At 41.5% G+C, this 27228-nt stretch overlaps 1 protein-coding gene across 17 annotated transcripts in view; it reads right to left on the bottom strand.

The window, feature by feature from the left end:
- The window catches only part of CCDC141 (coiled-coil domain containing 141), a 207869-nt gene that overhangs the window by 15511 nt on the left and 165130 nt on the right, over positions 1-27228 (bottom strand). For 16 of the 17 annotated variants that reach the window (XR_003096405.1, XR_003096404.1, XM_025216529.1 and 13 more), the window contains 6 exons: positions 24489-24506; positions 22513-22653; positions 20776-20970; positions 17251-17434; positions 15184-15296; positions 7142-7282 (listed from right to left, as the gene is read on the bottom strand). Coding sequence is in view for 15 of the 17 variants with exons in the window: in XM_025216529.1 (XP_025072314.1) it covers positions 7142-7282; positions 15184-15296; positions 17251-17434; positions 20776-20970; positions 22513-22653; positions 24489-24506 (792 nt within the window). In the remaining 2 variants the exon portion in view is untranslated. The remainder of the gene's footprint in view (positions 1-7141; positions 7283-15183; positions 15297-17250; positions 17435-20775; positions 20971-22512; positions 22654-24488; positions 24507-27228) is intronic. The other variant, XM_006034532.3, reaches the window with a different exon arrangement.

Below are 27228 nucleotides of genomic sequence, written 5' to 3'. Positions count from 1 at the left end.
GTAATGTACTACTTTGGGTGAACAAATGACCACTGGTAGATTTCCTGTGACCTGTGTTTACTATGGGTGACTGTAATGAAAGATGGTATGGGCACAGTCACATTCATGGGAATAGAAACTATGCTATGTTACTATTGTAACCAGTGACAAGTTAAAATCAAATTACTGGATCTTTGATCATCCTTAGAGAATGGTGATCATTCTTTGAAGTAGTTGACTGGTTGTACTTCATAAGTTAAAGGCTACCCTAGCAAATATAAGAAATTTTTAGAGCATTTTAAACTTTTTCTTTAAACTTTTTTCTGTCAGTTGTCTCAGAGAAAAATATTAGGATGATTTTACTATTAGGAGCTTAGGTCCAAATAAAGATTTTCTTTCATCATATTTCCAGAAAGTAATTGTATGTGATATGTGAGCATGCATTTCTAGCTTCAGATCAGCAAAGACTGTTTGAATTATTTAATTACTCTTGTGCCTGGGCTCTGGCTGGGGCTTTGTACTTCTGTACTGGCACAGACACATAATACTTATGTCTCTCTCATTGGCCCCAGGTTTCTAGAAGGGTGCTTAGAGAACATAAGTCCTGTTCTTATAGTGTTGTCTTGCTAAATGATATGCAAAATATTTGATCTATCAGCCTTTGACATTGCTTGAATTTACAGGTCTTCCATTCTGTATCATGTATAACTACATGGATGCAACTGGATCTTCCTGCTGGTCTCCAAGCTAAACATCTGTTGAAAGATTCATCCAGAGGTGTAAAAGCTAGGGCCTGTGCCCTGTGCAGCAAGAGGCAGTGATAGGGGTTGGGATGGCTATGGCAGCTGGGCTGATGGCAGCAGTGGCTGCTGTTTATGCTCCTCCTCTAAGTTGGCTCCTGAGGATTTTGCCCTGGTTGTCCACCACTTGTTACACCACTGGGTTCAGCAAATCTCTCCTTCTGTTTAGTTAATTCAATGTTGCTTACTTGTAATTCAAACATAATGTATGTGAGAGGTTGCAGTAAAGGAAAACTTAATCCTTGAAAAGTGAATTCAAAATGGGGGGAGGGGGGGAAAACACAGGAAAGCAAAATTCAATTTTTAATTTGCTGAAATGTGTGTGAATAATTTGCTCTACTATACACTCAGAATTAGTTAAGAGGCTTTTAGACTAATGTATCAAGCCAAGCTATTATGGTGGTGTTCATTCCATTGTTTATTAGAGCTGTAATTAATTGTTAACTCAAGATATGGATTTCTGTGAGTTAATTCCTATGTTCACCTACAACTAATTTCTTTTCTTTTTCTGTATGTCTCTTACCCAACACCTTCAACCTTAGATATATTGTCACGTACAACTTTTAGCTTTAATCTTGTTCAAACGTTCATATCACTGAGTGATCAGGGTCCTCGGTGATCAAGATCAGATTAACATTAGTTGCAGTAATAGGCTAGGGACAGACATTACACATAAACTGGTTTAAGTGATCAGAAACTGGTTTAAACCTGTAACAGAACAGATGTTCAGTGCATAAACCAGTTTGAGAATAGCTGAAATCAGTTAAAAATAAACCTGGTTGAATGTAGTATCAGACTTAACTGATTTGGCTCAAACCAGTTTATGCAGACCTCTTGCTGGTTTAAGATAAACCATATGCCCCCAGCATCCCAGCATGCTCTCTGGGCTGGGCAGGGCTCTCTGCTTCACAGCAGGGCTGGCCCCTCCCCTCTGCTCCCTGGCTGCAGCTCCCCCACTTCCTCCTCACTACTCCCTGATAAGCAGGAATTACCCCCTCTCCTCTGCCTTGCTGAGGAGGTTTCTGTGCATTAGCTAGCAGGCCACATGCTGGCTACTGTCCTTGCTGAATCAATAGGTAGAATCAACCAGCAGAATCAGCAAGTAGATGGTAATGTCCCTCTGTTGTTTTCTTAATTGGGTGATAAACACTGTTATCAACTCCGTGCTCGGCTAATCAGAGCATCCTGAGGGAGTCTGGCCATGCCCCCCTCAGCTCCATGCTGTGGAAGGAAGGGAGGGCTGCTTTAGCACCTCCTGGCTTCTAGCCTGAGCCACTGCAGGCATGTGCCTCCATTTCTGGGATGTCTGTCCAGTTACAAAACTGATTTAGATTAGCCAGGTTAGACTAACCTGCAAAGACTGAATCAATTCAGGCTCAGGCTTTTTGAAAGTCTAGCCATAAAGTTTGACATAATGAGTCTATTTATTAAAATATTAGCAGGGAGAAACACTTGAAAGAGTATTAAAGTTTAAGCAGGCATAATTTAAAATGACAGGCCAAGTAACTTTTAAATGGTCTAAGTCTCCATGAACTGAATGAAATCAGAAGCCCTGATTCTCTGATTTTTATTACTCCACGTGGACTGACCTATAAACAGACGTATTTGACTGGGAAAGTGACATCATAACTGCACACAAATGACATCATAACAGTGTACAGATCCAGTCCACAGTCCCATATTATCTGGCCCATGGACTCCCCACGGGTCCAGAAATTTGACAGCAGGAGAACAGTGGGACCACTCCCCACTGCAAATTTTCAGACCTATAGGAAGCCCCAGGTCCTGCACACTGGACCAGCCTCTGGATGGGCTGGAGTGGGGTAGACAGTCAGGCCCTAGGGACCAATCTTAGTGTGGGGGGCTGGAAGGGAGCAGTGCCAGGCCATGGGGACCTATCCCAGTGTGCTGGGTGGGAGATAGCAGTGACAAGCTTCTGGGAATTAATCTCAGCATGCAGGGGCAGAAGAGGGCAGTGCCAATTCCCATGGCCTGCTCCCAGAGCGTGGGGCAGGGAGGGGTACGGTGCCAGGCCCCATAACTTGGTCCTGGTATGTTGGGTTGTGACAGGTCATCACTCTGGGCCGCCCTCAATGTGCCCCGCACACCTGTCTCTGGGGCAACCGCCCGCCTCCTTGTCTGCCACGTCTTGATCTTAATTAATTAATTAGCTGGAGGCTGCCCTTAGCGCCCCCTAGCGGAGGGGGCAGTATATCTGTGGCTCCGTTTCCTCCCCTACACCACAGTCCATACCTCGCCAATGTAATTACCATTGTCTCAATTCTCTTACTCCAATTCTCTCGCTATTTGGCCCCTTACTGTTCTCCCTGGGCCTCCCTTCCTCTGCTGCCCCCTCCTGGGGCTTTCCGTGCCCAACTTGGGCCTCTCAACAATGCAGCCCCCTATCAGGGGCTCCCAGTGCCCAAACTTGGGCTTCTCGATAATACTGCCCCCTTTCTGGGGCTCACCGTGCCCAACTTGGGCCTCTCACTAAGATGGCCCCCTTTCTGGGGCTCGCCATAGTGCTGCCCCCTTCTCTGGGGCTTGCTACGCCTACACTTGGGCTCTTCAAATGCCCCTCTCTGGGGCTGGGGTCTAAGCACCCCATAAACTGCGCCCTTACTGGCGCCGGGATCCCCACGCTACTGTGGGTCTCCTATGAGGCCTCCTCCATCCCCTTATAGCCTCACCCAAACCACCGGTTGGTTTAACAAACAGCAACACAAACTTGAGCCTCCTGGCTATAACTCAAACATAAGCCGCCTGGCTATAACAACATTGCTCCACTCAGGTCAAGCTGTACCTGCTGTTAGGCTTCTACTCACATCATGGCTTAGGGAGCTCCTGCCTCTCTGGCTGCTGGCAGGGAACTGCCCCTGGCCTCAGCTCCCTGGGTTTATAAAGGGAGCCAGGCCCAGCCCCTTCTGGTCAGCTGGCCTTCATTGGTTGTCCTGGCAACCCCCAGCTGGGTTCCTTAGTCACTGCTAGGGCTCCTTCCTTAGCAGCTTTTCACCTCTTCAGGCACAGGGCACCTCAGTGCTCTGTGACAGGGGCCCAATCTGGCCTGCAGACTACCTCACTCATCTGACCTGTTGGGCCAAAAAATTGAATCCCCCGGCACAGGGGATCCTTCAGTGGCATGTGGCAGCTAGTCAAAGGTTATGAGAGGGAGAAAGGAGGGCAGGAATGTGACTTTCTTGCACCCCACCAATCTCCAGCTGCTGTACTGGTCTCACTGGGCCAGTAACTAATGTTATCTTTCGAAGAAAAAAGGGATAGGTTTTGTTTTTTTGAATGAGAACAACACAAACTATGTTGAACTATGTTAAATAAATTTGCTTCTAGGTCACCAGCAGAAAGGAGAGCTTCCTGTACTCAAACAAAAAGAACTTTAGTCTTAACTATGTTTAATCAATAACCTATTTTCATCCCTGCAGTATTATCCATTCATTATCAGCTTTCCAAACAAAAATCTGAAACACAGGAATCCAGTATCAACTATCACTCTTCTCTTTCACTTAGCCTTTCCACTGGATTTAACTGACCTCCAGTGATACTTCACCTCTTTGTGGTACATTATTCATATATGAATAATGAACTATGGCTTCAATATTGAATTTCTTTAGGATATATACTTCTCATATAATTAAACGCTTTTCTCTTTATTACTTGATCTGAGAGCCTTATTTAGTCACTGACAACATAAAAACGTTCTTAATCGACTATTGTATATCCACTCATTAAGTTTTTCCCTCCTGTAAATACATACTTGGTCTTTGAATCTATATCATTGGGGGGGGGGGGGGGGGGGAGGAGGTGAAATTGTGCACTGCTCTCAACCTTCACAATGTTCTTTGTTTAATTATTTCTCATGTTTGTCTACATAACTTGAGAATACAATGGAAGCAACTGATTTTAGGTGAGCACAAAGAAGATTATTTGCTGCTGATTTAGCTTTGTTGTATATTTGATTTTGAGCCTTGCACCAATTGCATTGCTGAGCATATATGACATGATGTCATACTGAGCTGCTGACAACTGTAATTGTGTACCATCATGTTTTCATCAAGAGCATTCAGGCATCATTTACAGTGGCACAGGTCAAGAGTAACTCCACTGATTTACTTGAGTTACTCTGGACAGAGATGGATCCAGGATTTAGCAAGTGTAGGTGTGGGAGGAGCCACCCATACTGCAGGGGTGTGGACAGGGTAAATCTGGAGCCTCCAGGGACATTTTTAAGTCCCCAGAGCACATAAGAATTCCCTTCCCTTTTGCGCTTAGAGACATGTCCCCTTTAGTCCCCTTCCTCCCCTCTACTGCCTTCTGCTACTGCTTTCCCCACTGTCCAAGTGTGCAGGAAGCTTCAAAGCCCCTTCTGCCCCTGCTATGGAGAAACTGGACTCAGATGGGAGAGTGACCCTAGTAGTAGTGGAGATGGATAAGGGAGGGTTCCCCCCCCTGCCCAGTCTCCCAGGGAGCAGGTATGGGAAGGAGGTACCCCCTTGCTCATTTGCTGCTTTCACTGTTCCCAGCTGAGCCCAGCCTAGCCTAGCCTTGCTGGAGGGGACAGAAATAGCTTTCCAGCTTCCCACATCCACAGGGTAGCGGGAAAAGCAATAGCAGCAGGTGGAGAAGGGGAGGAAGGGCAGTGCCTCTGAGCAACAGGTGGGGGAGCGAGTGGCAGTGCCAGAGCAAGGGGTGGGGAGGTGAGAGTGGGGTGACCACCCTAGGTGCCGAAGCAAAGGGGCACTAACAGGTGCTGCCTGGCCGGGGCGTGGATGGAGCCACGAGTAGCTTGTCTGGGGGAGTGTGGGGGTGAGGGGAGGGCAGTTCCTACTGCTGCATGCACTCCTGGACAAGTATGAGGGGCATGTGCCCCCCAGATCTGTGTGCGGGGCAAGAGCGGGCTGCTGCTGTGGGCTTTGCTCTGGGTGCCAAACTTTGTTACAACAGCAGTAGGGAGGGGACATGCCTTTGATCATGGAGGGAAAGGAGGGGGAGTCTTATGTGCTTTGGGGACTTTAAAAAAGTCTCCCTGGGTATGATCCAATCCAAAAGGGGGTGCAGCCACATCACTGCACCCCCTTTGGATCCATCCCTGACTCTGGACGGGCAACAGTGTAAATGAAGGCAGAATCTGATCTTGAGGCTCAGTCTTCAGGGCTATGTACAGACTTTGAAAAAGCCAAGGCAGAATCGAACTAAATTATATGGTTTTCTGTTAGCAGCATAGTTTAGACTGGTAATGAACAGAACACACATTTGCCCTTTGGTGGGGAGGGGAAGGGGGGGGCGCAAATCTTAGTCTAGGTCTCACAATTTTTAAACCAGTCTATGTGTGCTGAACCTCTGTTCTGTTATGGGTATGGACCAATTTGTGGTCACTTATATTGGTAAAAGTGTAATGTCTGTACTTGGCATAACAGAAGTACAGTCTCTTCAGGAAGCATTGACTTGTGGAAGTGAAGGCTCTTGGGGGTTAGAGGATAGATTGCTCAAACTTGATTATTAAAAAAATAATTTCAGAATGAAGAGCAGATATGTTCTTCAAGTTGGTAGAGAGAAACATACCACTGTTACCAGACTTTATTCTGACTTCTGAACTTTTAATAAATGTATCTGAATCCATAAAAAAGAATAACCCATGTATACAATATATTTAAATATATAACATATATATTAAAAAAGCAACATAAAACTTTTAAGCCCTGGAGAAATGTTTAACTGATAAAAGCACTAGCCTTTCTACTTTCAGCTTGAGCTATGAGTGAAATGGTTATATTTATAATACATGTACATTGTCTTCTGGGGAAAATAAGAATGTTAAGGCACCAGGGAATACTAAGAAGCATACTCCCCCGAACGGTTATTCCCATGAGTCTTGTTAAATTGTAAATGAATAGTATTCTACTTGTCAGAAAAAATAAGTACAGAATGTCTCAGGAATTTTGTGGCTATAGACTCAAAGGGAAAGGAGTAAGAAAAAGCAGACAGGGTAATAGCTCACAAATGAAGGGAAATGAAAAGAAAAGAAATGGAGACATACAAGCACTGACTGACTGACTAAAATCAGATATCACAAATCCACTAAGGAGAATGAAGTAAACCTAATGTTCAGAAATGGGCTATTTCCTAGGGAGGTAGGAAAAGAGAATATATAACAAGCAAGAGAAGGAAAAGAAGAGAGAGAGCATGTTGGACTGGAGGTAAGTGGGAGAAGAAAATGGACAGAGAAGGGGAGGTCAAAGGAATCACACTGATGATGCCCATACTGAGGGAGGCAAGGAGCAAATCAAAGCAACAGACCTTTTAGCAATCTACCAAAACTTAACCGGTCCACTGCAGAACAATTTACTGACCTCTAGGTTTGGTTCCTCTTCCTTTTCTTGACTAACATCCTTGTATAGCTCCTGCTTATTTCTTGCTTGCTCTTTTTGTATTATAATCGCCTCCTCCACAAAACACTCTATATTTGGTGTTTCTTCTTTCAAAACATCTTTCTGGTAAATAAAAAGAAAATGCAGTGAATGCCTGCACAATATATAGCGACCTGGCAATTAGATGGCCTTCTTAGACCTTGAACACAGAGAAAAAAAGAAACTTTTGCAACATATCTATAAACTGTTGCATTTAATGTTGTTATGACTTCATTTACATGAGTTGCTGACTTCCTGGTCATTACTGTGCAGTCATTTAGTAATTGTATAAACAAATATTAAATGACTGCGCAGTAACTGGAGTTACTGCACAGTTGTGCAAACAAATGGCTTTTTCGTGACACTGACTGTGCAGTAGCCTGAGACTACTGTGCAGTAGCATTGTATCATGCCTTCTGCCATGCAATGCTACTGTGCAGAAATCACAGGCTACTGTGCAGTCAGCATCTCTTGTAGACATGGCCACTGGCAAAGCCTGGTTTGTCCGTTTCACAATAAGTATAGACCAAATTTTTCTAGGTGAGGGAAGTTTTACTAGGACAGGGAAATTACAGGCAGCACAACTATGTAAGGACTTAGGGGTTGACAACCTATGTCCAGTGAAATTTGGCCCATGCAGCCATTGGATCTGGCCCCTGGATATGGAGTTTCAGGAGTGTTTGGTGGTGGGAGGCTTCAAAGGCATTTGGTGTTGGGGGGCCTACTCCCATGCCAGAATGGGGAGAAGTGGTGGTGGCAATGCCTACTGCCTACCCCCTCTGACTCAAGCCCCTGGTCTGAAAAGGTGGCTAATTGCTGACCTAAACTGTTTGTCAAGGAAGCTGGGATATATCAAAGAATCTTCCTAGAGACAGGGGCAGCAAAAAGAACAGAAAGCAGAAAGAAAGCAGAACTATTAGTAAGAAAGGGTAAACAAAGAAAAGTATAAATTTTAGGAAGCTTGTTCTAAGGAGAAAAGAATCATTAATGACTCTATAGGACATGCAGCATTTTTCCAAATGCCTAGAGTTGCAAAGAGGAAAGTTATAAATAATAGTAATGTAGAAATGTTATTTGACTTGACAAAGACTTGTTCTCTCTCTTTGCCCTGCCCTCTGTCTTTAAAGTACATGCTCATTATATTTGGAGTCCTCTATTAGAGGCGTGCGAAGCAGGCCCTATTAGATTTGGATTCAGATTCAGCCTGAATCTGGGAGAGTGATTTGATTCATTGATTTGGATCACTGTCCCCAGTTAGATTCGGCCAAAGCCGAATCTGAAGATTCAATGCTGATTCAGAGAATCAGTAATTCGGACATAGACACAGCTTTAAATGTTTTTTCTACATACCTTGAGGTACCAGCGTGGCTTGTGATTGCTGCGACGCTGGGGTTTATGGAGCGTCCCACAGGAGTGTGGGGGGCGTCCTCCATGTGCTTGGCAGCAAACCTGGAAGTGGACCGGAATTACATCTGGTCCATGTCTGCATCCACCAGGGAGCGTGTGGGGAACACCCCGTGCCCCCCTGGCTCAGAAATCAGCTGCAGGGGGACCCCAGGTGCCCCCCCAGACCCAGGAGGTACCAGTTGCCAAGCCAGGGAGGTGCAGGGGGGGCCCCCAGCATGCTCCCCGGTTGACCCAGAAGCAGATTGGAAATGCTTCTGGTCCACTTCTGAGTCTGCTGCCAAGTGCGCTGGGGACCCCTCCACACTTCTGTGGGATGCTCCATGCACCCCAGCATCATGAGCCACCTGCTACTTAGTGGTATGTAGAAAAAACATTTAAAGCTGTCTATGTCCGAATTGCCAAATCTTTCTGAATCTTTCTGAATTGATTCGGAGGGTTCTAATTTGATTCGGAGTGATTAAAGGCTCCTTTGATTCAACTTGGATTTGGAGATTTGGCCACCGAATCGGGCCAAATCTCCGCCAAATCGAATCAGGGACTGAAGCTTCACATAGCCCTATCCTCTATACTGTTTATAGCAATGATATATTATTTTCTATGGCTAATATACCTTTCTGGCCTATTTCATCATCTTAATACCTCTTAGAAGACTTCATAGCCCTTTGGAAAGGGCATGTGCATAACAAATTCAACTTGCCATTGTGCATTTTACAAAGTCATCATAAGTCCTTTAATAACTGGTATGCAGAAATCTGTAGTTTACTTTCTTAGAACATCAGTGTGCTGTACACCAAGGAAAATTACAAGCTCTTACCAGTATAGCCTTACATTTTTCATATCTCAGTGGAGTAAAGTTACAGAAATGAATAAGTTTGTCTAGTCAAAATGTTACCTTCTTATTTTTTCATTATAATTTCAATTACTTTAAAATATTATTTTATGTGGAAACATGTCAATGACTCTGTTCAGCCCTACTCTAGACTACAGTGCAGTTATCTTCTTCGAAAGCAGTTTATTTTTCTGTAAACAGAATCTCTCATATTTCCTTGAAAAATCTTGAAGTTCTCTTTATTTTTTAATATTTGGCAGCCACTTATAATCAGGAATAATAGTGCAATGTGATTTTTCCCTCAACTCATTGCTTTTTAAAAAGGGGAAAGTGAATTAAACTTCTTGGCAGAGAAACCTAAGATATATTTGTTCAAAACTTGATTGAATGACCCACTGATTAACAGATGCAAGCAGCAGCCAGTCAAAGATACTGGCTGCATCTACACAAGATACTTACTACACAGTAGTTCATTACTACTGCGCAGTAGCTCATTACTACTGTGCAATATTGTTGCCAGGCTAAACTATGATGCAACGCTATTGTGCAGTAGTAATGAGCTACAGCGCAGTCAGTGTCACTAGTCAACCATGCCTGGATGCTACTGAACAGTAATGCTGGCTACTGTGCAGTCATTTAGTACTTGGTTATGCAAATACTAAATGACTCAGCAGTAACAACTGCACAGTGGGTGTCTTAAGTAGACAGGCCTACTGTGGATGTATGACCAAAGCATTAGTTTAATATCTAAGACCACTACACCTCTCAAAAAAGAACATCTTTCCTTTGGTGGTGGTGAGTACAGGTATAAGAATAACCATCTCTCTGTTTCAAGAAGTTTTACCTCTGGCACTATTCTTGCTGCCCTGCCATGGGGTTTCACATAACCGGAATTTTTACATAACCAGCAATCCCCTTACCACATGGATGCTGGATAACAGAGATTTTACTGTAATAAGTTCTTTTTTATGCAATAGGGGAGTGTTTATATGTGTCTTAGGGTGACGGCACACTCTAATTAGAGCAGCTTCAAGACCCACTCTAATTAAAGCACCCATAGCATCTTGTATATTCAGCATCCTGTGCTTCAACATGGCGGCAGGGGCCCTTTAACTAAAGCTCATAAAACAAGCTGTAGTTAAAGTGCCCCTGCTGCCATTTTGAAGCATGGGGATGCTGAAGCAGACTCAACTAATTGAGCCTGCTCTGATGTGTTGTAATTACAGTGTATGGGAGCAGTATCCCCACATATTGGAGACTTTGGTGCAGTTACAGGGCTGGGAATGAAAATCAGTTGACTGTTGGTTTTATCCTGGTGACTGCACTAGAGCTGGCTGAAGCCTCCGGTGTGATCCCAGGTCTGACACTGTGCATAAGCTGTTCACGTTGTGAATGTAGTTGGCATTACCGTGTGACTGATCAGTAGGGCTGTGCGAAGCTTTGGGTGCTGATTCGATTCAGAGGTGATCTGGCCCGATTCAGCAGCTGAATATCGAAATCCAAATCTAATCAGGAGACCAATAAAAAGGTCCAAATTGATTCAAAGCTCTCTGAAACAATTCAGAAAAAATTTGGAGAGATTTGGAGATTTGGGCAGTCCCCGCTTGCCATCGCAGGGAGCTGGACCCACACTCCATGCCGGTAAGTAAGGAGTGAGAAGGTGGGGCCCATTTCCTGCCTGCTCCCCCCAAGCTCTTAAAAAAAAAAAAAAAAAAAAAAAAAAAGCCCCACTCCTGCCATCCAGTGATCTCTGCTGCCCCCAACTGTCCCACACTTTGTGGGGGCCCCATCCCTCACCCACTCTCCCAGCCCTGTCAGTGGCTGCCCTGCCTGGCCCCAGTGTCCCAGCTCTTAAAAAAAAATCCCTGCACTCACCAGCTGCTGCAGCAGCTGTTGGGGCTTCTGGGGGCCTCTGGCAGAGTCCCCCATGTAGCACAAGGCAGCGCCTGTGAGTGTGGGGCCTTTTTGCTTTTTTTTTTTTTTTTTTTAAAGAGCGGGGCCCGGGGGGCCGGGGCCCCCAGCCATTGAAGGGGCTGGGAGAGTGGGTGGGGGACAGGGCCTATTTGATTCGGAGGTTTGGTCGATTTGGCAGCGGCTGAATCTCCGAATCAGATTCGGCTGAATCTATTTGGGACAGTGATTTGAATCACCAAATCAAATCACTGTCCCCTGAATCAGCTGAATCCAAATCCGAACTGAATACTAGTTGCTTTGTACAGGCCTGCTGCTCAGCGTATATTCTAACTTTAACACTTTAACTTTAACACATGCTAAATGGCTGTGCAACAAGGCCCTTAGGGTGGTGTCACATGTTCACTTGCAACAGATGCAAATCATTAGAATGTAGTGATCTATTAAAATTAGAGTGTATTAGAAGGTAACCCAAAGGAACAACTTTACAAGGCAATGAGGGCATTTAACATATACTTAACAGCTTGAATGTTTTAATCTACTTATATTTTAACTGTACTTAATAAGTAGGCCTGTGAGAAGCGGCTAGTATTCACTTTGGATTCGGCTGATTCAGGGCACAGCGATCCAATTCGGTGATTTGAATCACAGTCCTGAATCAATTCGGCCGAATCTCCAAATCATCCAGGCCCATCCCCCACCTGCTCCCAGTCCTGACAATGGCTGCCTTGCCTGCCCCAGCTCCCGGCACTTTGAAAAAAAAAAGCCCCGACTCACTGGGTGCTGCCTGGCGAGGGGGTGATCCCCGCTGCCCCCTGCACTGCCCCACACTGCAGAGGGGGCTCTGCATGAGCCCCCCAATACCTCCTTGCTCCCCCAGGCTCCCCCCATGGCTGCCCCGCCCACCCCAGCTCTGGGCCTTTAAGAAAAAAAATTAGAAAAAGTCTCAACTCACTGTTCCTGCCTGGTGAGGGGTGATCCCCGCTACCCCCCACTGCCCCATGTCATGTGGGGGGCTCTTCCATGAGCTCTCCAAAGCCCCAAGGCTGCTGAAGGAGCGGTGGGGGTCAGAGGGGCTGGGGGAGCAAGCAGGGGATGGGGCCTGGCAGGGGTCCCCCCATGGTCCCTTCCCCTGCCCCTACTTACCAGTTCTGAGTCTGGCTGCAGCTCCCTGATGCAGCGGATAGGGACTGTCCGAATCATCAAAGCTCTCTGAATCTTTTCCGAAGATTCAGAGACCTTCGAATCAATTCCAACCTTTTTACTGGTCCCCTGATTCAATTCAGATTTGGAGATTTGGCCACTGAATCGGGCCGAATCTCCTCTGAATCAAATCACCACCTGAAGCTTTACACAGCCCTAATAATAAGTATTAAGTTGAATGTGTGATGCCACTATGACTACTCTGGCCTTCAAGCCATGCATGCCCTCTACAGCAGCCTGAGAAAAGAGAGAGAAAAAATATAAAAATATATGTACATTTATGAATGCATAGTAACATTTGTACTGTGTTTAGAAGAAAAACAGGAAAGAAAGAAAACCATGTAATGGAGTGAAAATGTGGTTAGCATTTATTAAGCATAAAAAAGGGATGCTTGTCCTCAGACAGTTTTGAGGAAGTTTCCAACTTTTTAAAAATAGCTATATAAGGGGGTGGGGAGGAGGGTACCTAGGAGGAATCAACTTTCTTTTAAAATACATTTATAAAATATTTATAAAATGCTAAATGCATATCTATTTGCCTTTTTCCATGAGAAAAAAATATTTGAAATTGGTTAACGCCCTCTGAAAAGGCTTCATGCAAATTAAGAGGCAAATACTTTTATACTGAGAAACAACATAATAAACTCAATTAAATGCACCTTAACTTCAGAAATGATTACCTCCCAATAATATCTAAACCAGTGGTGGGCAAAATGCGGCCCATGGGCCAGATACAGCCTGCTAAGCCATTCTATGTGGCCCACGGGACCCCTAAAAAATTTAGAAAATTAATATTCATCTGCCCCTGGCTGCCTGTCATGCAGCCCTTGATGGCTTGCCAAAACTCAGTAAGTAGCCCTCCACCTGAAATAATTGCCCACCCTTGTAATTAAGAAGTTTAGACATCTGAATGCTATACCTCAGAGGGAATATTGAGTTACAGAATGTGGAGAGAGGAACAGAGAACTATCCGTCCAGTATTCTGGCTCTGGAGAATTGAACAAATAAATTAAAGCCAAAGATAAACTCGAGAATAAGCTGAGCAGACTGCCAGCTTGGAAGACAAGTAAGTTATTAAGATTCCCCATGCAACTCTCCATTAAAGAGTTATGCTATGAAGTGCATTTCACTGAGTGCTAGTTAACACTAAGACCCAGTATTACATTTCCTCACAAACATTCAGAACCACAGTTATCAGAATATGTGGAAGGGAACAGTTAAAGGATCCAGCTGGTTCTCCCCCCACATACTCCCTTATCACTCAGCATCACCCCCACAACTTTAATATTGCCCCTTAAATTAATAAAAAATACCTGCAAATTCAAAATAAAAGAATTATTAGATTTTTTTAAATCCCATTTTTCCAAGGATTTTTAAGGCATCTAGTTTAAATTGAGTCAATATATAAGTTCTGCAGGAATAAAGTTTTGTTCTGATGGATATTGTGGGGATTTTGTCAATCAGAATTTAGCTACTTTGCAGAAGATGCAGGAAGAGAAGAGGAGACATGTCTATTTTGAAAGTCCTAATTCCAATTTATATGAAGGAATGTTTACATACTGCTGGCAGAGAAAGATGGCACATAATGCAAATAAGAATAAGGCCCTAAAGCTTTCAAGAACTTAAAGTTCTATATCTAGCTCTTTGTGATTACTTGGATCAAAGTTTTTGCTTTTTTTTGTTCCTTTCTAAATCCTCAGTCCTGTATCCCTGCTTTCTGCTGTTCTCTGCAATCCCTTCTATTCCTTATCCATCTTCTATATTCTTCTGATCTGCTTTCCATCTCTTAGTGCCTTCTTTATCACTTTCTGTTTCATGACATGGTAGAACAAATGTGTCCCACCTAGTCCCTTGTATCTCCTGGCCATGTCTCTCCATGGTCCAATGCTTTCCTGTCTTAAAGACTCTTGTCTATTCATATTCCCTTCCTTCTGACCCAAAATCTATACCTGGAATCTGCAGTGGGCCAATTAATATCGATGAGCCTTTTAAGGAATGTTTAAATATTCTTCAGTTTACATATAGAAATAACTGTAAAGTGTGGTCCAGACTGTAGACAAAAAAAAAGCAAACAGGAAAACAAGAACAAGGCACATTATTTCCAGCAGGCCTTTCTTTTCCATGGTGTAATAGGGACAAGTTCAAGAGCAGGGTTCTCTTTAGCTTAGTACAAAAACAAATGGAATATCAAACAAATCTTAATTGAAAAGTTTTCTGAGCAATATACCAGTAGTAAGATAATTATCATGATAGCATGATATATATTCTAAATATCTTAACTCTGTTTTTGATAATCCCCAAAGTTTGCATTAAAAAATTGTCTACCCTTAAATATGATGTTAGTGATTAATCTTTTCTGGCATAATTTGGATTAAAATAGGATAATAGATAAGTTAAGAGAGAGCTTAAAGAGCCAGAGGACTGTTGGGTATGGTTAAAATTAGTAATAAAGAACATCCCATTTGTTTTGTTATAAGGACAGAAAAAATATTAAGAGAGACGTGTTTTTCTTGGAAACATTGAAACTAAATGGTATCTCATCTCCCTCAAGTTCCACTGCAATTCCTTGCCATAAAATACTGATAAAAGTATTGATAGACCTAGTTTTAAACAGCTGTCATATACATTTCATTACCTCAATCTCTCTTTCAAGTTGTTTCAAAGAGTTACATAGTTCATTGATGGAATCAAGAACTTCTTCATGCTTTGCTACCACTTTTTCCACATACTTACTTCCCTCTTCAAAACCTGCAGGTAGAAAACATGACAATAAATACAATCCTGTATCAGAGAAAAGTATTTTTAAAAATTGGGTTTTTCTCTCTATTCTATTTTGTAGCAGTAGTTTTGCTGTATCATGTTGCCTCTATGGAGCTGGACACACACAATTTTTGCCATGTCATTTGGATGGGATTTCCCTGGACTAAGTAATGTTACTGACCTGTTGGGAATAATTTTAAAGGGACAGTGGCCCCCATAAACTCCCCTGAGCTCACCGCTCTGTTCTTTAGCCAAGAAACAGTTAAAATTCCAAAAACTTTGCTGAGCTTCCTGTCAAAAGTATAAAATTAGTTAAGGAGATAAATAGATTTTTCCGACATAAAAGTAAAGGAACCTTCCACTTGACTGATATCAGGAGTTTCTCACAGAACCAATCATGCATTAGATCAGCATAAAATTATCAGTACTGCAAAAGAATAAGGGCTGCTGCTGTCTTCCTAGCGTAATGTTCCATACTGAAAAAACCCTCTGTGATTAAAAGTATATTAAATATATAAGCCTACAGTCTTGCTTTGATAGGATTTTATCAGATTTCATTAAGCAGCTCAAGGTTGGAGAGATGGCTTACTCCACCTTTGGGAGTTTACTCTCCATCTCATAGATTATCAAGCAAATGATGATTAGATTGCCTGAATGAGCAAAGACTGGAAACAATGAGTGACATCATTGTACATTTTCCCCCATCATCAAGGTATCTGCTGTGGGTTGTCCTTTACTTCTGGAAATGCTGTCCCATTATACACTTAGAGTATGTCTACATTGTGATCCCAGTGCTGGCGGAGGGCAAAAGCGGGGAGGGCAGACAGCTCTCAAGCAAGCAGTACTCATCAGCTCCCACTCACAAGCACCAAATCAGGAAATGTAGCTGTGAAGCCACCTCCTGCCACAGCAGCAGCGAGGAAAGCCCCAAGAGCAGGTGTTTCCAGCAGCACCAGGAATGTGAAGGGGGCCTTTCACTTAGGTTTCTCAGCTCCCAGGGCTTAAATCACAGTAAATATTATTTGACAGACTGGGTTTCAAGTTAATTGACTGCATGGATAATTACCTCAAGGACATATTTTAAAGGATCTTTCAACTGTGTGCTCATACTATTTATGTATGCAGAGTTTTCACAAATACATAAATAAGTGAGCAAAGTATGACACATTCCCCTTCACTCCAGACCCTAAGGGCTTGGTGGAGAAGCCGCCATTCATGTCAGTGCTGTTCAGCGGGGCTCTTGTGAGGGAGCAACTGCATGTGCTCTATCCAGATCTTAAGCCATTGGCCTCATTTTAGAGCTTGTGTAAATACAGCAAGTCACACAAGTATGCAGAGCAAAATCAAGAGGAGAACTAAAATCTAATGAATACAAGTCCCAATGCTTAAACATTAGCCAACATTCTTCACTTTATCAAAATAAATGTACCCAAATATTTACAGAGCAACCAATAACTATGAACATGAAATACAGAAAAATTAGCTTAACATTAGTTAAAACTACATTAGGGTAAACTATTCATTCATCTTTGAGTGATATAGCTGTAGTACAATTCAGCTTCAGAGACTTTCCTGTTATGAACCATAAAGTCTTAATTCAAAGATTATAAATGTTTCTAGGACATTTACATTTAGATTTCAAGATGAATTCAGATGACAAGACTGAAAAGCACCTGTCTGGATTTTCAGCGTTTATTTCTTGATATTTCCTCAAACTTTAGTTCTGCACTGTTTCACCTCTCTCATGTTAAGTACAACGGATATTTCTAGAACAAGTGCTCTGTCAATAGCTTAAAGCAGTGCTTGATTTTAACCTTGTGGGATCTTCTTTTTAAATCAATAAATGTAGGTATTAAACAGTCCCCTGTTACATCCTGCCCCAACCTGTTCAATCAGTATTTGTTCTATACCACATCCCCACACACCTTAAGGGAGTTCTCACCATATAAACGTTTAGCAAGGTCAGTAAACTGCTGAATTCTTTCCTCTTGTTGGGGCACTGTAGGCTGGATAAATTTATTAAATTGCTTGTAGAGAATTTCTACTGCTTCTTGGGTTTTACACTCTGCAGAATACTTTCCAACTCTAATGACTGTAGCACTTGCTTCTTCATACCAATACTGACACTGATATGTATTAAAAAGGGGAAAAAGCATTTAAAAAAGATTCAACAAAGCTTCATAAATGAAACAATGATGGGCAATTAGGATTCTTGTGCAGTTGGTTTGCCCTATTACAGTGTGTTTTTGAGTAAAAGCAGTAAGGAGGCTCAGGGACATATAGCACTGCTCAGAATAACCATGAAGAATGTCAGTTCATTAGCAATATTCTTACAACCAAGAGCTGTCACTTTTTTTGTTAAATCACAGCTGTACTCCATATCCACACTCTTCTTTTAGAACTAAGCTTATGTTCCCGTCTAGTTACTACTTCTGGATATGCAATTTTGCCTTGAGAAGCAAGCCTGAATTAACTCCACAGATTTCAAAGCGTGACCTCGGTTTCAGCTACACAATCCTATGTCATATGTGATTTTGCATACAATAGCATAGAAAATTAGAGTAAGATTTTCTGGGAATCTCTCTCTTGATATCAGTGGAGCTTAGAGAGCACCCTGAGTAAACAATTTAGTGTGAAGTGCCCCAGGTGCAATGAAACATGGGGTTATCTGGTTTGGATCTGAACTGCTATCAAGAGTAAAATACTAAAGGCTTTTTTCATTAAAACCAGTACTTGCAACTCCATACATGCCAGGAAAGAAAAATGTCTTGAGCAAGATGGTACTATTTTACAATTACTTTTCAGAATAAAAATAATATTTTAATGTTTAGACTCTTTCCACCCTCTTTCAAAATCAGGGGTGGGGAAGTTAAAAATGTAAATGCACAGCTGTTGCCATGCTATTCTCCTAATCAGAGATGAAAAGGAACATTTCATTTTCCTCACAAGATCATTGGACAATAAAGAAACTGTTTAGCCTAAAGTCTAACATTTTGATCTCTCATTAGTGGTAGTTACTAGTCATGCATTTAAAGTGCAATGGAGAACTGAAAAAACTTGATTACTAAAAATAAACAATGATGACAGGAATGTGCTTGACTCACAGTAGAGGCACCTACACAATGTGACAAGAGACAAAATGCTGCTAGGAACTAGACTTCCAAAATCTTTAGCAGCAATGTATTAAGCAGCTCTTAATCATTTGAAAATGTTAGAATACTCCAAAAGCATAGAAAATGAAATGCTACTACAGGAGTAAAAAATCATCTATTTAAGTGGTTAGGAATGTACAAGGATTATCTATTTTATTTCTACGTATCTGGATTTTTTTTAAAGGATTTCATTCTCCTGCTTTACATACCAGACCGACACGTCTCACAGACAGCTAGCAATGAAGGGCTTGTGATGATTTGGCACTTGAGATTTAACAGTGAGCACATAATGTTGTGTGGGACTTTTTGTGAGACTCAAAATACCTTTGTACTCCAATTTATATTCCAGGATATGCTGAGTCACTGTGAACAGTACTTAAAGATGGAAACTTTGGGTAGAATTATATTTCATTTTTTGCAGCTAAATGTCAGTTTTCTAGTCACATAAGTGGTGTTTTTGGCACTTATGCACAGGTTGTACTAGCCTACCGAAAGAACATGCTCAGTCTATACACACAGTTTATGCAGCCACAGTGCAGAGGTAATATAATCACAATCTGTGCATAGGTACCAAGGGGCCATTTACATGGTTGGAAAGCTGCCATTTAGCAAGACAAGGGGAAACAGAGTTCTGCCATTTCTTTTTAAATGTAGCAGGGAGGAGACAGTGACATTCATGAACCTAAGCTACATAGGAAACTGGTAATTTACTGTTTCATATCCAGTAAATACAGGCTAAGAGAAAGAGAAAGGTCTGGGAGTCATTGGATAGTTCTACTAGAAAAACACTTGCTAAATCTGTTTATCTGAATCTTTAGGGGTCTATCTTGGGACAGTTCACATTGTCAGTTGCAGTGGGAGAGTCTACACATGATATTAATGTGCCATGATAAACTCTGGTGCATTCTGAGGGAGCCAGCTGCTCCCAGGCACAGTGTCTTCATGTGAACCTGGGATAGTCCAGGGCACACACAAAGACACTGTGCCTGGGAGCAGCTGACCCAGAGCAGGGGGTCCGGTGGGTTGTGGCATCGGGAGGTGTCAGGGTTGGCTGGGGCATGAGGGTGCTACGGTGCAGGGAGCCCCTGCACTGTAGCACCCTCATGCCTCAGCTAGCCTCAGTCACAGTTTACACATGTGTTGCAGCACATGTAAGTACTCTGCTGGAAGATAGTGCTTGTCTCAGGTAACACTATCCTATGGTGCAGTTAATTAGTTTACTGTGCCCTAATATGGGCACACATATAGACTGTGTTGCTTTACTGTGGAGCTAATTAGTTAACTAGTAAAAGTGCACGTGTAGATGTGCCCAGTGTGGTTCTTTGTAGATGCTAAGCATGGCAACAATGAAGTCTACTCTTCTTAAAATGCTGCTTTAGATTCTGTGCCTGAAAGCTCATCTAATATCTCTCCCAACTATAAAGTTGGTCCAATAAAAGATATAACCTCATATCAAATGTTGCTTCTTGAATATTCCCTGGATCACCTTGGCTGTAACAATGATACTACAGCAGTTCTACATCATTTTCTTAGATTGCAGCTGCTGCCTACTAGCCAATTCCATGAAAACAAGCAAAACATCATATTGGGGGGAAGGGGAGGACACATTAAAGCAATCTCAGGGTGATATGCATAATGTTTAATTGCCCTACCCTTAACTCTGTCCCTGTTGCACAACCCTTTGCTTTGTGACTTGGGAGCAGATTCCAGAGTTTATCTGCATAAGGCAGCCCATAAGCCATCTCTTGGAACTTATGTCTGGCAAACTCAGACAAACATCAGTGACAACCAGCCATATTGGTTGGAATATAGTCCCTTCCTGCCACAATGCAGGAACTTGTGCATGAACCCAAAGGACCTATGCTTTAATCCAGCCCCAATACTTTAATCCTTTTATTTGGCATCAGAGCATTAACAAAGGAAAAAGAGAATAGCTTCAAAATTACTACAGCAGAGCATCAATTATTTGGAAACTATTTATCAGAGCTATTCCTTAAGTGAATGCTGGAAGTGCCATTAACCTTACGTGGTATGTGAGAGCAGTAGCATCTGAAAGAAAAGAACTGTTGTAATGACTGTGGAAAAAAAGGCGAATTTGTTAACAAATTTGCTTTTTGTATGCTTGCTTTGTATGAAAAAAATGATTTTACAAGTTGGTTTTGGTCCCTGTTAGTTCAGATAGTTGGTGCTCTGCTGTCCTTTGAAGAAGGAATATAACAAAGGTTGACTTGACTGATATAGAAGAATGCTTTTTCCTAATCCCAATGATGGCCCTTTATCAGAATTACAAAGGGGATGTACAGTCTGATTAGTACCTCTTCCATTAGCTGTTGTAGATGCTCCATCAGATCCAAATTTTGTTTGTAATCTTCCACAACTCTGCCAAACTCATTCAGCTGTTTCTGTAACTCTCTGACTGTCTCCATGAGGACACCAACATTACCATCAGGCTGATTTACTACACAGCTAGTGGTTTTCTTTTCTAAATTATCCGCCTTCTTTCTCAGAATCTGTTTTGAAAGGTGCAATATTGTTAAGAATTATAATTAAAAGGGCATGCTTATTTTTAAAAATGAAACATCAAAACCTCATGGCAAAACTTGTAAATTTACCTTCTTGATGTGTTATCTAAAAATTACTGTTAAGAACACCATACATTTTGTATATAGGAATTCACTATGTTTATTAAAGTCAATGAAAAATGGCCATGCCTACCTAAAGACAGAATTGAACTCAATATTTTCAGTTTAAAAGAAATACACCTCACTAGATCCATTACTTAAACTTGAATAGAAGGATCTAAACAGCATCCGAAAAAAGCCCTAAGAAAGGTGTCTAAGAAACAGAATCTCATTTTGACTAAACACAAGTTAATTTTTAAAGCACATTCAATTAAATTCTACAATATCAATTTCAAGATATTGGTCAAGAATCTGTTGTTAGTAAGAGCAGTTCAAATCTGGATGAACTCCAATCAGCTGTAGCTCTGAAAAGCTTTATATATACACTGTACAAATGGTGTCAACCTCTCTTAACTCTGTCAAAAACACTATGTTGTTACACATAGCTTTGAAGATCAGAAGGCAGCATGGTGGTCACTAGGCCTGTACGAAGCAGCTAGTATTCGCTTTGGATTTGGATGATTTGAGGGACAGTGATTTGATTTGGTGATTCAAACCACTATCCTGATTAAATTTGGCCAAATCCGATTCAGAGGTTCAGCTACTGCCGAATCAGCCAAATCTCCAAATCAAACAGGCCCCATTCTCCACCGGCTCTCACAGCCCCATCAATGGCTGTCCCGCCTGGCCCCAGCGTCCTGGCTCTTAAAAAAAAAAAAAAAAAGCCCCACACTCACCAGCCTCTGCCAGGCAGGGTGGGCTGATCTCCGCTGCCCCCCCACTGCATGGGGGGGCTCTGCCATGAACCCCCAACCCCTGCCCACTCTCCCAGCCCCATCAATGGCTGCCCCACCTGGCCCTAGTGTCCCAGCACATTTTTTTTTTTTAAGCCCCATACTCACTGGCTGCTACCAGGCAGGGGGGTGATCCCTGCTGCTGCTCACTGTTCTGTGCTATGTGGGAGGCTTTGCCACAGCCTCCAGAAGCCCCAGTGACTACTGCAGCAGCTGGTGAGTGTAGAGCTTTTTTTTTTTTTTAAAAAAACTGGAATGCTGGGGCCCGGCAGGGCAGTCATTGACAGGGCTCCTCCAGCCCCCCCCAGCGCCCCTGTCCCCACCCACTACTTAGTGGTGAGTGAGGACTGCTCGAATCTCAGAGAGTTTCAAATCAATTCGGACCTTTTTATTGATCTTCTGATTCCATTTGGATTCAGAGATTCAGCTGCCAAACCAGGCCAAATCTCCTCTGAATCAAATCAGCACCCGAAGATTCACACAGCCCTACTGGTCATCCAGCTACTAGAGGGGAGGTAGAGGGGAAATGTCAGAGATGCAAAAGAAAGCTGAGGGGAAAGGGATGGTTTTACTGTATTTTCCATCTAGTCTGATCTTCTGTTAATAGAAATCATAGCATTTCAACTATTACTATTACCTGCATTTTTTCAGCATACATATCGACCTGCTGAATCTGTATTTTAAGTACTTTCAGATTTCGAGCTTTTTCAGTTTTCTTAGTATAATTAAATTTTAGGTTGTTGAATTTCTTTTTGAGATCTTTAAATGACTCTCTGAGCTGAAAGAAAGCATATTTATCAATAACAAGCAAAGGAACACATCTATAAATATTGCACTGATCAATAAATATCCATAATTTAAAAATCAGTCTGAACATTCAGATTTTCTTATACGGAATAAAAATATTGTGCATCATAAATCAACCTTGTGTCTCCCTTTCTTACACAGGCAAAACTACAAGATAATATTTCTTTTTAGTACTAGACAAATCTTTCTGAATGAATGTTAAAGAATATACATAAGCATGATTTATCAGAATCAGCATTCCTATTATGTTCAGTAAAAGTAGTCCTAAAGCACCATCAAATCTTCTTAAAATGCTGTTGTAGTATTTTTTTAATGGTTCAGTTAAAAAAAATAAAAATTATAATTAATAATTGCTTATTAATTACATAAAAATTAACAAAAACTAAAATGGGAAAATAGTGAAAGGCTGAATTTTTTTGAAAAATTCAACTCCTTACAGATTAAAGATTTCTGCTTTTATGAGAGTGTGTACAATATTTTTATTTTGATTAAATGATAAAGCAGATGCATAAACACCTTAAATGGCCTGATGCCATTACTGCAAACACACACACACACACGCACACGCACACGCACACACACACACACACACCCATCAGAGTAACTTTACTCATTTGAATAGTACCTATAAGGTCAGGGGAACAGGCTCGGTATTTAATGTGTTTGGGTTTTTCTATAAGGAGTCCATCAGCAGTTTCTCAAAAGCCAAGGAGTAATGAATACCTGTTTTGCAGCTACTATGTGCACAGTGGCTGCCCATCTATTATTATTATTCTTCACTAATGCCAATCCATCAAGGGACATATTTTTCATTTGCATTTCATCTAGCAGGATAACATTTCCTGCTAGGAAGTGATATCAGTAATGCATAGACAGATGGCATTGATTCAGTCTAATAGAAAGGAAAGGGATTCTACTAGTAACACTGTAATCTCCAATTAGTTTAAGTTGTTCATCTCTCCCAGGTACACAGAATAATAAAATTTATTTTAAACCACCATGACAATAGTCACAGGTGCAAGAATCTGTGTTTTGCAATAAAAAAACAAAATCTCCTTTAATATAGAGGAAAAACCCCAGGACAGATGCATGGATGAGTAAGAGTTTATTTTGGTTTACTTTCCTAGCTTATGCCCATACACTAGTGATCATTTATAAGGCCACAGTCCCTCTTCATAGCAGTATGGGTATGTGAAATGAGATCGCCTTGTTTCAGATATGGTGGCTCATGTGTCAAAGGTCTGCAGCTGCTGTCACTTTTCTCTTTTAGCTTTAGTGGAAAACCAGCTTAAGCTCAGAACCATACACTGGTCATATCAATGCATGCATACAACTCCTATTGGCATCAGTAACTATATGTTCTTATTAAGGGCAGTATACAGCTCTAAGGGTTTAACAGTAGGGAAATCAAACCATGTTTCAGTTTGTTGCCTGTTTAGTGCAGAATGCAATATGAAATGCTCAGGGAACTTTACCAGATGACTTCAACCCACTGGATTAATAGAACTTTGTCACTTTGGGATTTGTCCACGGTGTCACAATCATTATTTAAGCAGCTGTTCCTAACTATAGCTGGCCTGTCATAGGTGGGGAATGATGGTGGAGGAGGGGTATTGTCAGATGCCAATTACCAAGATTTATCGCACAAGAAGCACAAAACAACTGATAAAAGCAGGGCGTAAAGCTGATTGAACTCCATTTTTGTTACCAGGAAAGTTTGAGAAAAACAATTTAAAATCCTGTCAGACATTTCAGGAAGAAATTTAACGTGAAAAACTATCCAACCTTCCTTTTTTTCATTCTTACCTCAAGCCCTTTGTAGCACTGGTAATTGAAATAGGCAGTGAATGTGGGTGGCAGAAAAGAGATTTCCAAAGGGACAGAGAAAGAAGAAAGAAAAGAAAAGTAAAGCCAGCTGGGAAGTATAAGAGAAAAAAATGGTCAGGTTTTTAGCAATGGGGTGTGTAGGGGGCTAAGAGCTGTCCACTCCTACTGACTTCACTGAGAGCTGAGGGTGCTCAGCCCAAACTTTTCAGTATCTCTTCTGTAAGTGTATGAAAGGATAGGGAGGGTAGAGACTAAGTTCAAGGTGTATTGCCATTAGGATACAGATTATTTACAAGCATTCACTGATGGTTTGTAAACTTGCTCGTGAATGAGGCAGATTAAACTGTGAAAAGAATTCTACCATTTTTATTTTTATGTATAATATCTTAGCATAGGGCTAAATTGTTGGGTTACCGCAAGACCTGGGTAAGGGGCAGCACAGGGTTGCATTGTTCTAGAAGCAGACAAGGGACCATGGGTCTACATTATTGTCACAGATGTGACTGATGTGTAACGTAGACAGAACGTAGACAGAACTAACTGTAAATTGTCTACCTTATGTACTGGTACCTGCTTTTGAGAAAGTAAATTAGCCTGCTCTGAGCCCCATGCTGCCTTGGCTATGCTGTTACTAGTGGCAGGGGTAATGAGTTTAAAACTACTGTGGTTTCTGCACTACACAGTCAGTTCTCTTGCCACAGTGTAGTCATACCCTCAAGAAATATATCAGGCCCTGGTTCCCTCTTGCTTAGAAGGGAAGTAATTGCCTATACCTGGCATATCTTATTTCCTACCTTTGAATTAGCTGGAGGAACAAGACAGAGCTCTGCATATTCCTTTTCTCTGTACCCACCTTGAATAGAGAGAAAGGAGAAGCAAAGTGCAAGGCAGTCAAGGCGCTGCCCTACAGCTACAGGACTACAAGTCCAAGCCTGGTTCCAGACTTGCGCTAAAGGCTGCATCTAGTCCAACATACATATCTTTGTGCTTGCTTAAGATGCAAGGGTTGCCCAGTGAAATGCTGCCACCATCATTCCCTTGTATGTTATTGTCCTAACCATGCTTGTCTCGTGCTGTTCTGAGAAAGTAGTAATACCCTGCATGGGCTGTTTTCCTTCCAGGGCAGAGACTGGTGAGGTAGGCCAGAGGCAAAATAAAGATGCTCAAAGGCCTTTTAGAGGTATTCTTCATGCAGTATAATGTGTTAAAGAACACAAATTCACTTTTTAATTTTTGCAAGCCCTTAAAAAGAAAAAAAATGTCACTGTTTTGTCATTCAAGACCATTTTACATCTGGCTGTATACATCTGAGCATATAATAAATTTGTTACTAGCAGATCACAGACTACTAACTCATTATATCCGATTTGGATATGGTGTTTTTAAATACCAGTGAGGCCCCAATCCAGCAAGTGCATATGCATGTACTTGACTCATGCTCCGAATTGTGATGAGTGTTGAGCATATGCATACATGTTTACAGTAGGGGCGAAAAGTATTGCTCATAAAACATTATGAATTTAAACCTGAAATTTGGTGTTGTTGACTGGTGATCTGCAAATGATTAAACTACCTAGTTGCTATTTGCTTACTGCTTGATAGGCACTTACAACTGCTTCTTGCGACTGAAATGCAGAGTAAAATATTTATTTGCTTAGATCTGGTAGATGGTTTATTATGCATTATTTGATACATGTGTGCTTCCTTTTTAGAATAACATCAGACTTATTTTTGATATTTACTGAACATAAATAAAAAGTATTATTTGTAGTATTTTAAATTATTATGAAATAAGAAGAAAAGTATTTACTTTCTTGAACTAATTTACTGCCATAGATTTACTTGAGTTTGATGTAGCTTTAATTTAAAATGTTTTATGAGAAAAGTGGCAGTCAGTTAACACATATGCAGGAACAATTATCTAAGTGTTTGTTTAAGAAACATCATCTGTGCTAAGTTATAATAGAAATAGAACCTAATTAAAGAAATGTCATCAAAGGGGCAATTTAGTATTATTTTACTTATATTAAATTCAATATTCAATTAGTGGGGGTGACCGGCGTTAACCCAGTCAGTCAGGATAACTTTCTGAATTTAAAATAAAATAAATATCCATAATTTATACTCTAAGAAGATAACTTGCAATCATTTTTCAGGGATTTTACACAGCAAGAGTGGGGGCACAGGGCTTGTTATAAATTCACTGCCACTGATTTTATCTAGGTTTTGGGAGCTAAAGTCATGGGAGTAGTTCCTGTCTTACTCATGCTCTCTCTCCTGAAGAAATTCAAAGAGTAACTAAATATAATTCTACTTAAGAGGCATCACTGCAAACTCCTAGAAACACAGTATTGTGGTTGGAGGTCCACCTTGTCCAATACGCTGTCTCAAACCTGTTGAGTCTTAGCCGGCGAACTGGTTGGAAAATGTAGGCTTTTTGTGTTCATACAATCTTGAATTTTCAGTGAAATAGTGAGACCTGAAATATTCTCATTCATATTATTGCAACTCCTAGCAGGAGTTGTAACATATGTACTACAATGTTACAATTTTCTTCTACAGAATGAGCTCCCTGTTCATCTCCTTCTTCTCTTGTCAGTGTATCATGACAATTGCATAGCTGGGTTGTATCATAGAAAACTGAAGTCCAGCTGGAGAGTCTATCCATAGAGGGAAATGAGGGCCTGAGGCATTTAAACCACAATTCCCATGACACTAT

The sequence above is a fragment of the Alligator sinensis genome, unplaced genomic scaffold (assembly GCF_000455745.1).
Source record: "Alligator sinensis unplaced genomic scaffold, ASM45574v1 scaffold871_1, whole genome shotgun sequence".
NCBI lineage: Eukaryota > Metazoa > Chordata > Crocodylia > Alligatoridae > Alligator > Alligator sinensis.
Note: the sequence above shows the minus strand (reverse complement) of the source record. Positions and strands in the feature narration are given on the sequence as shown.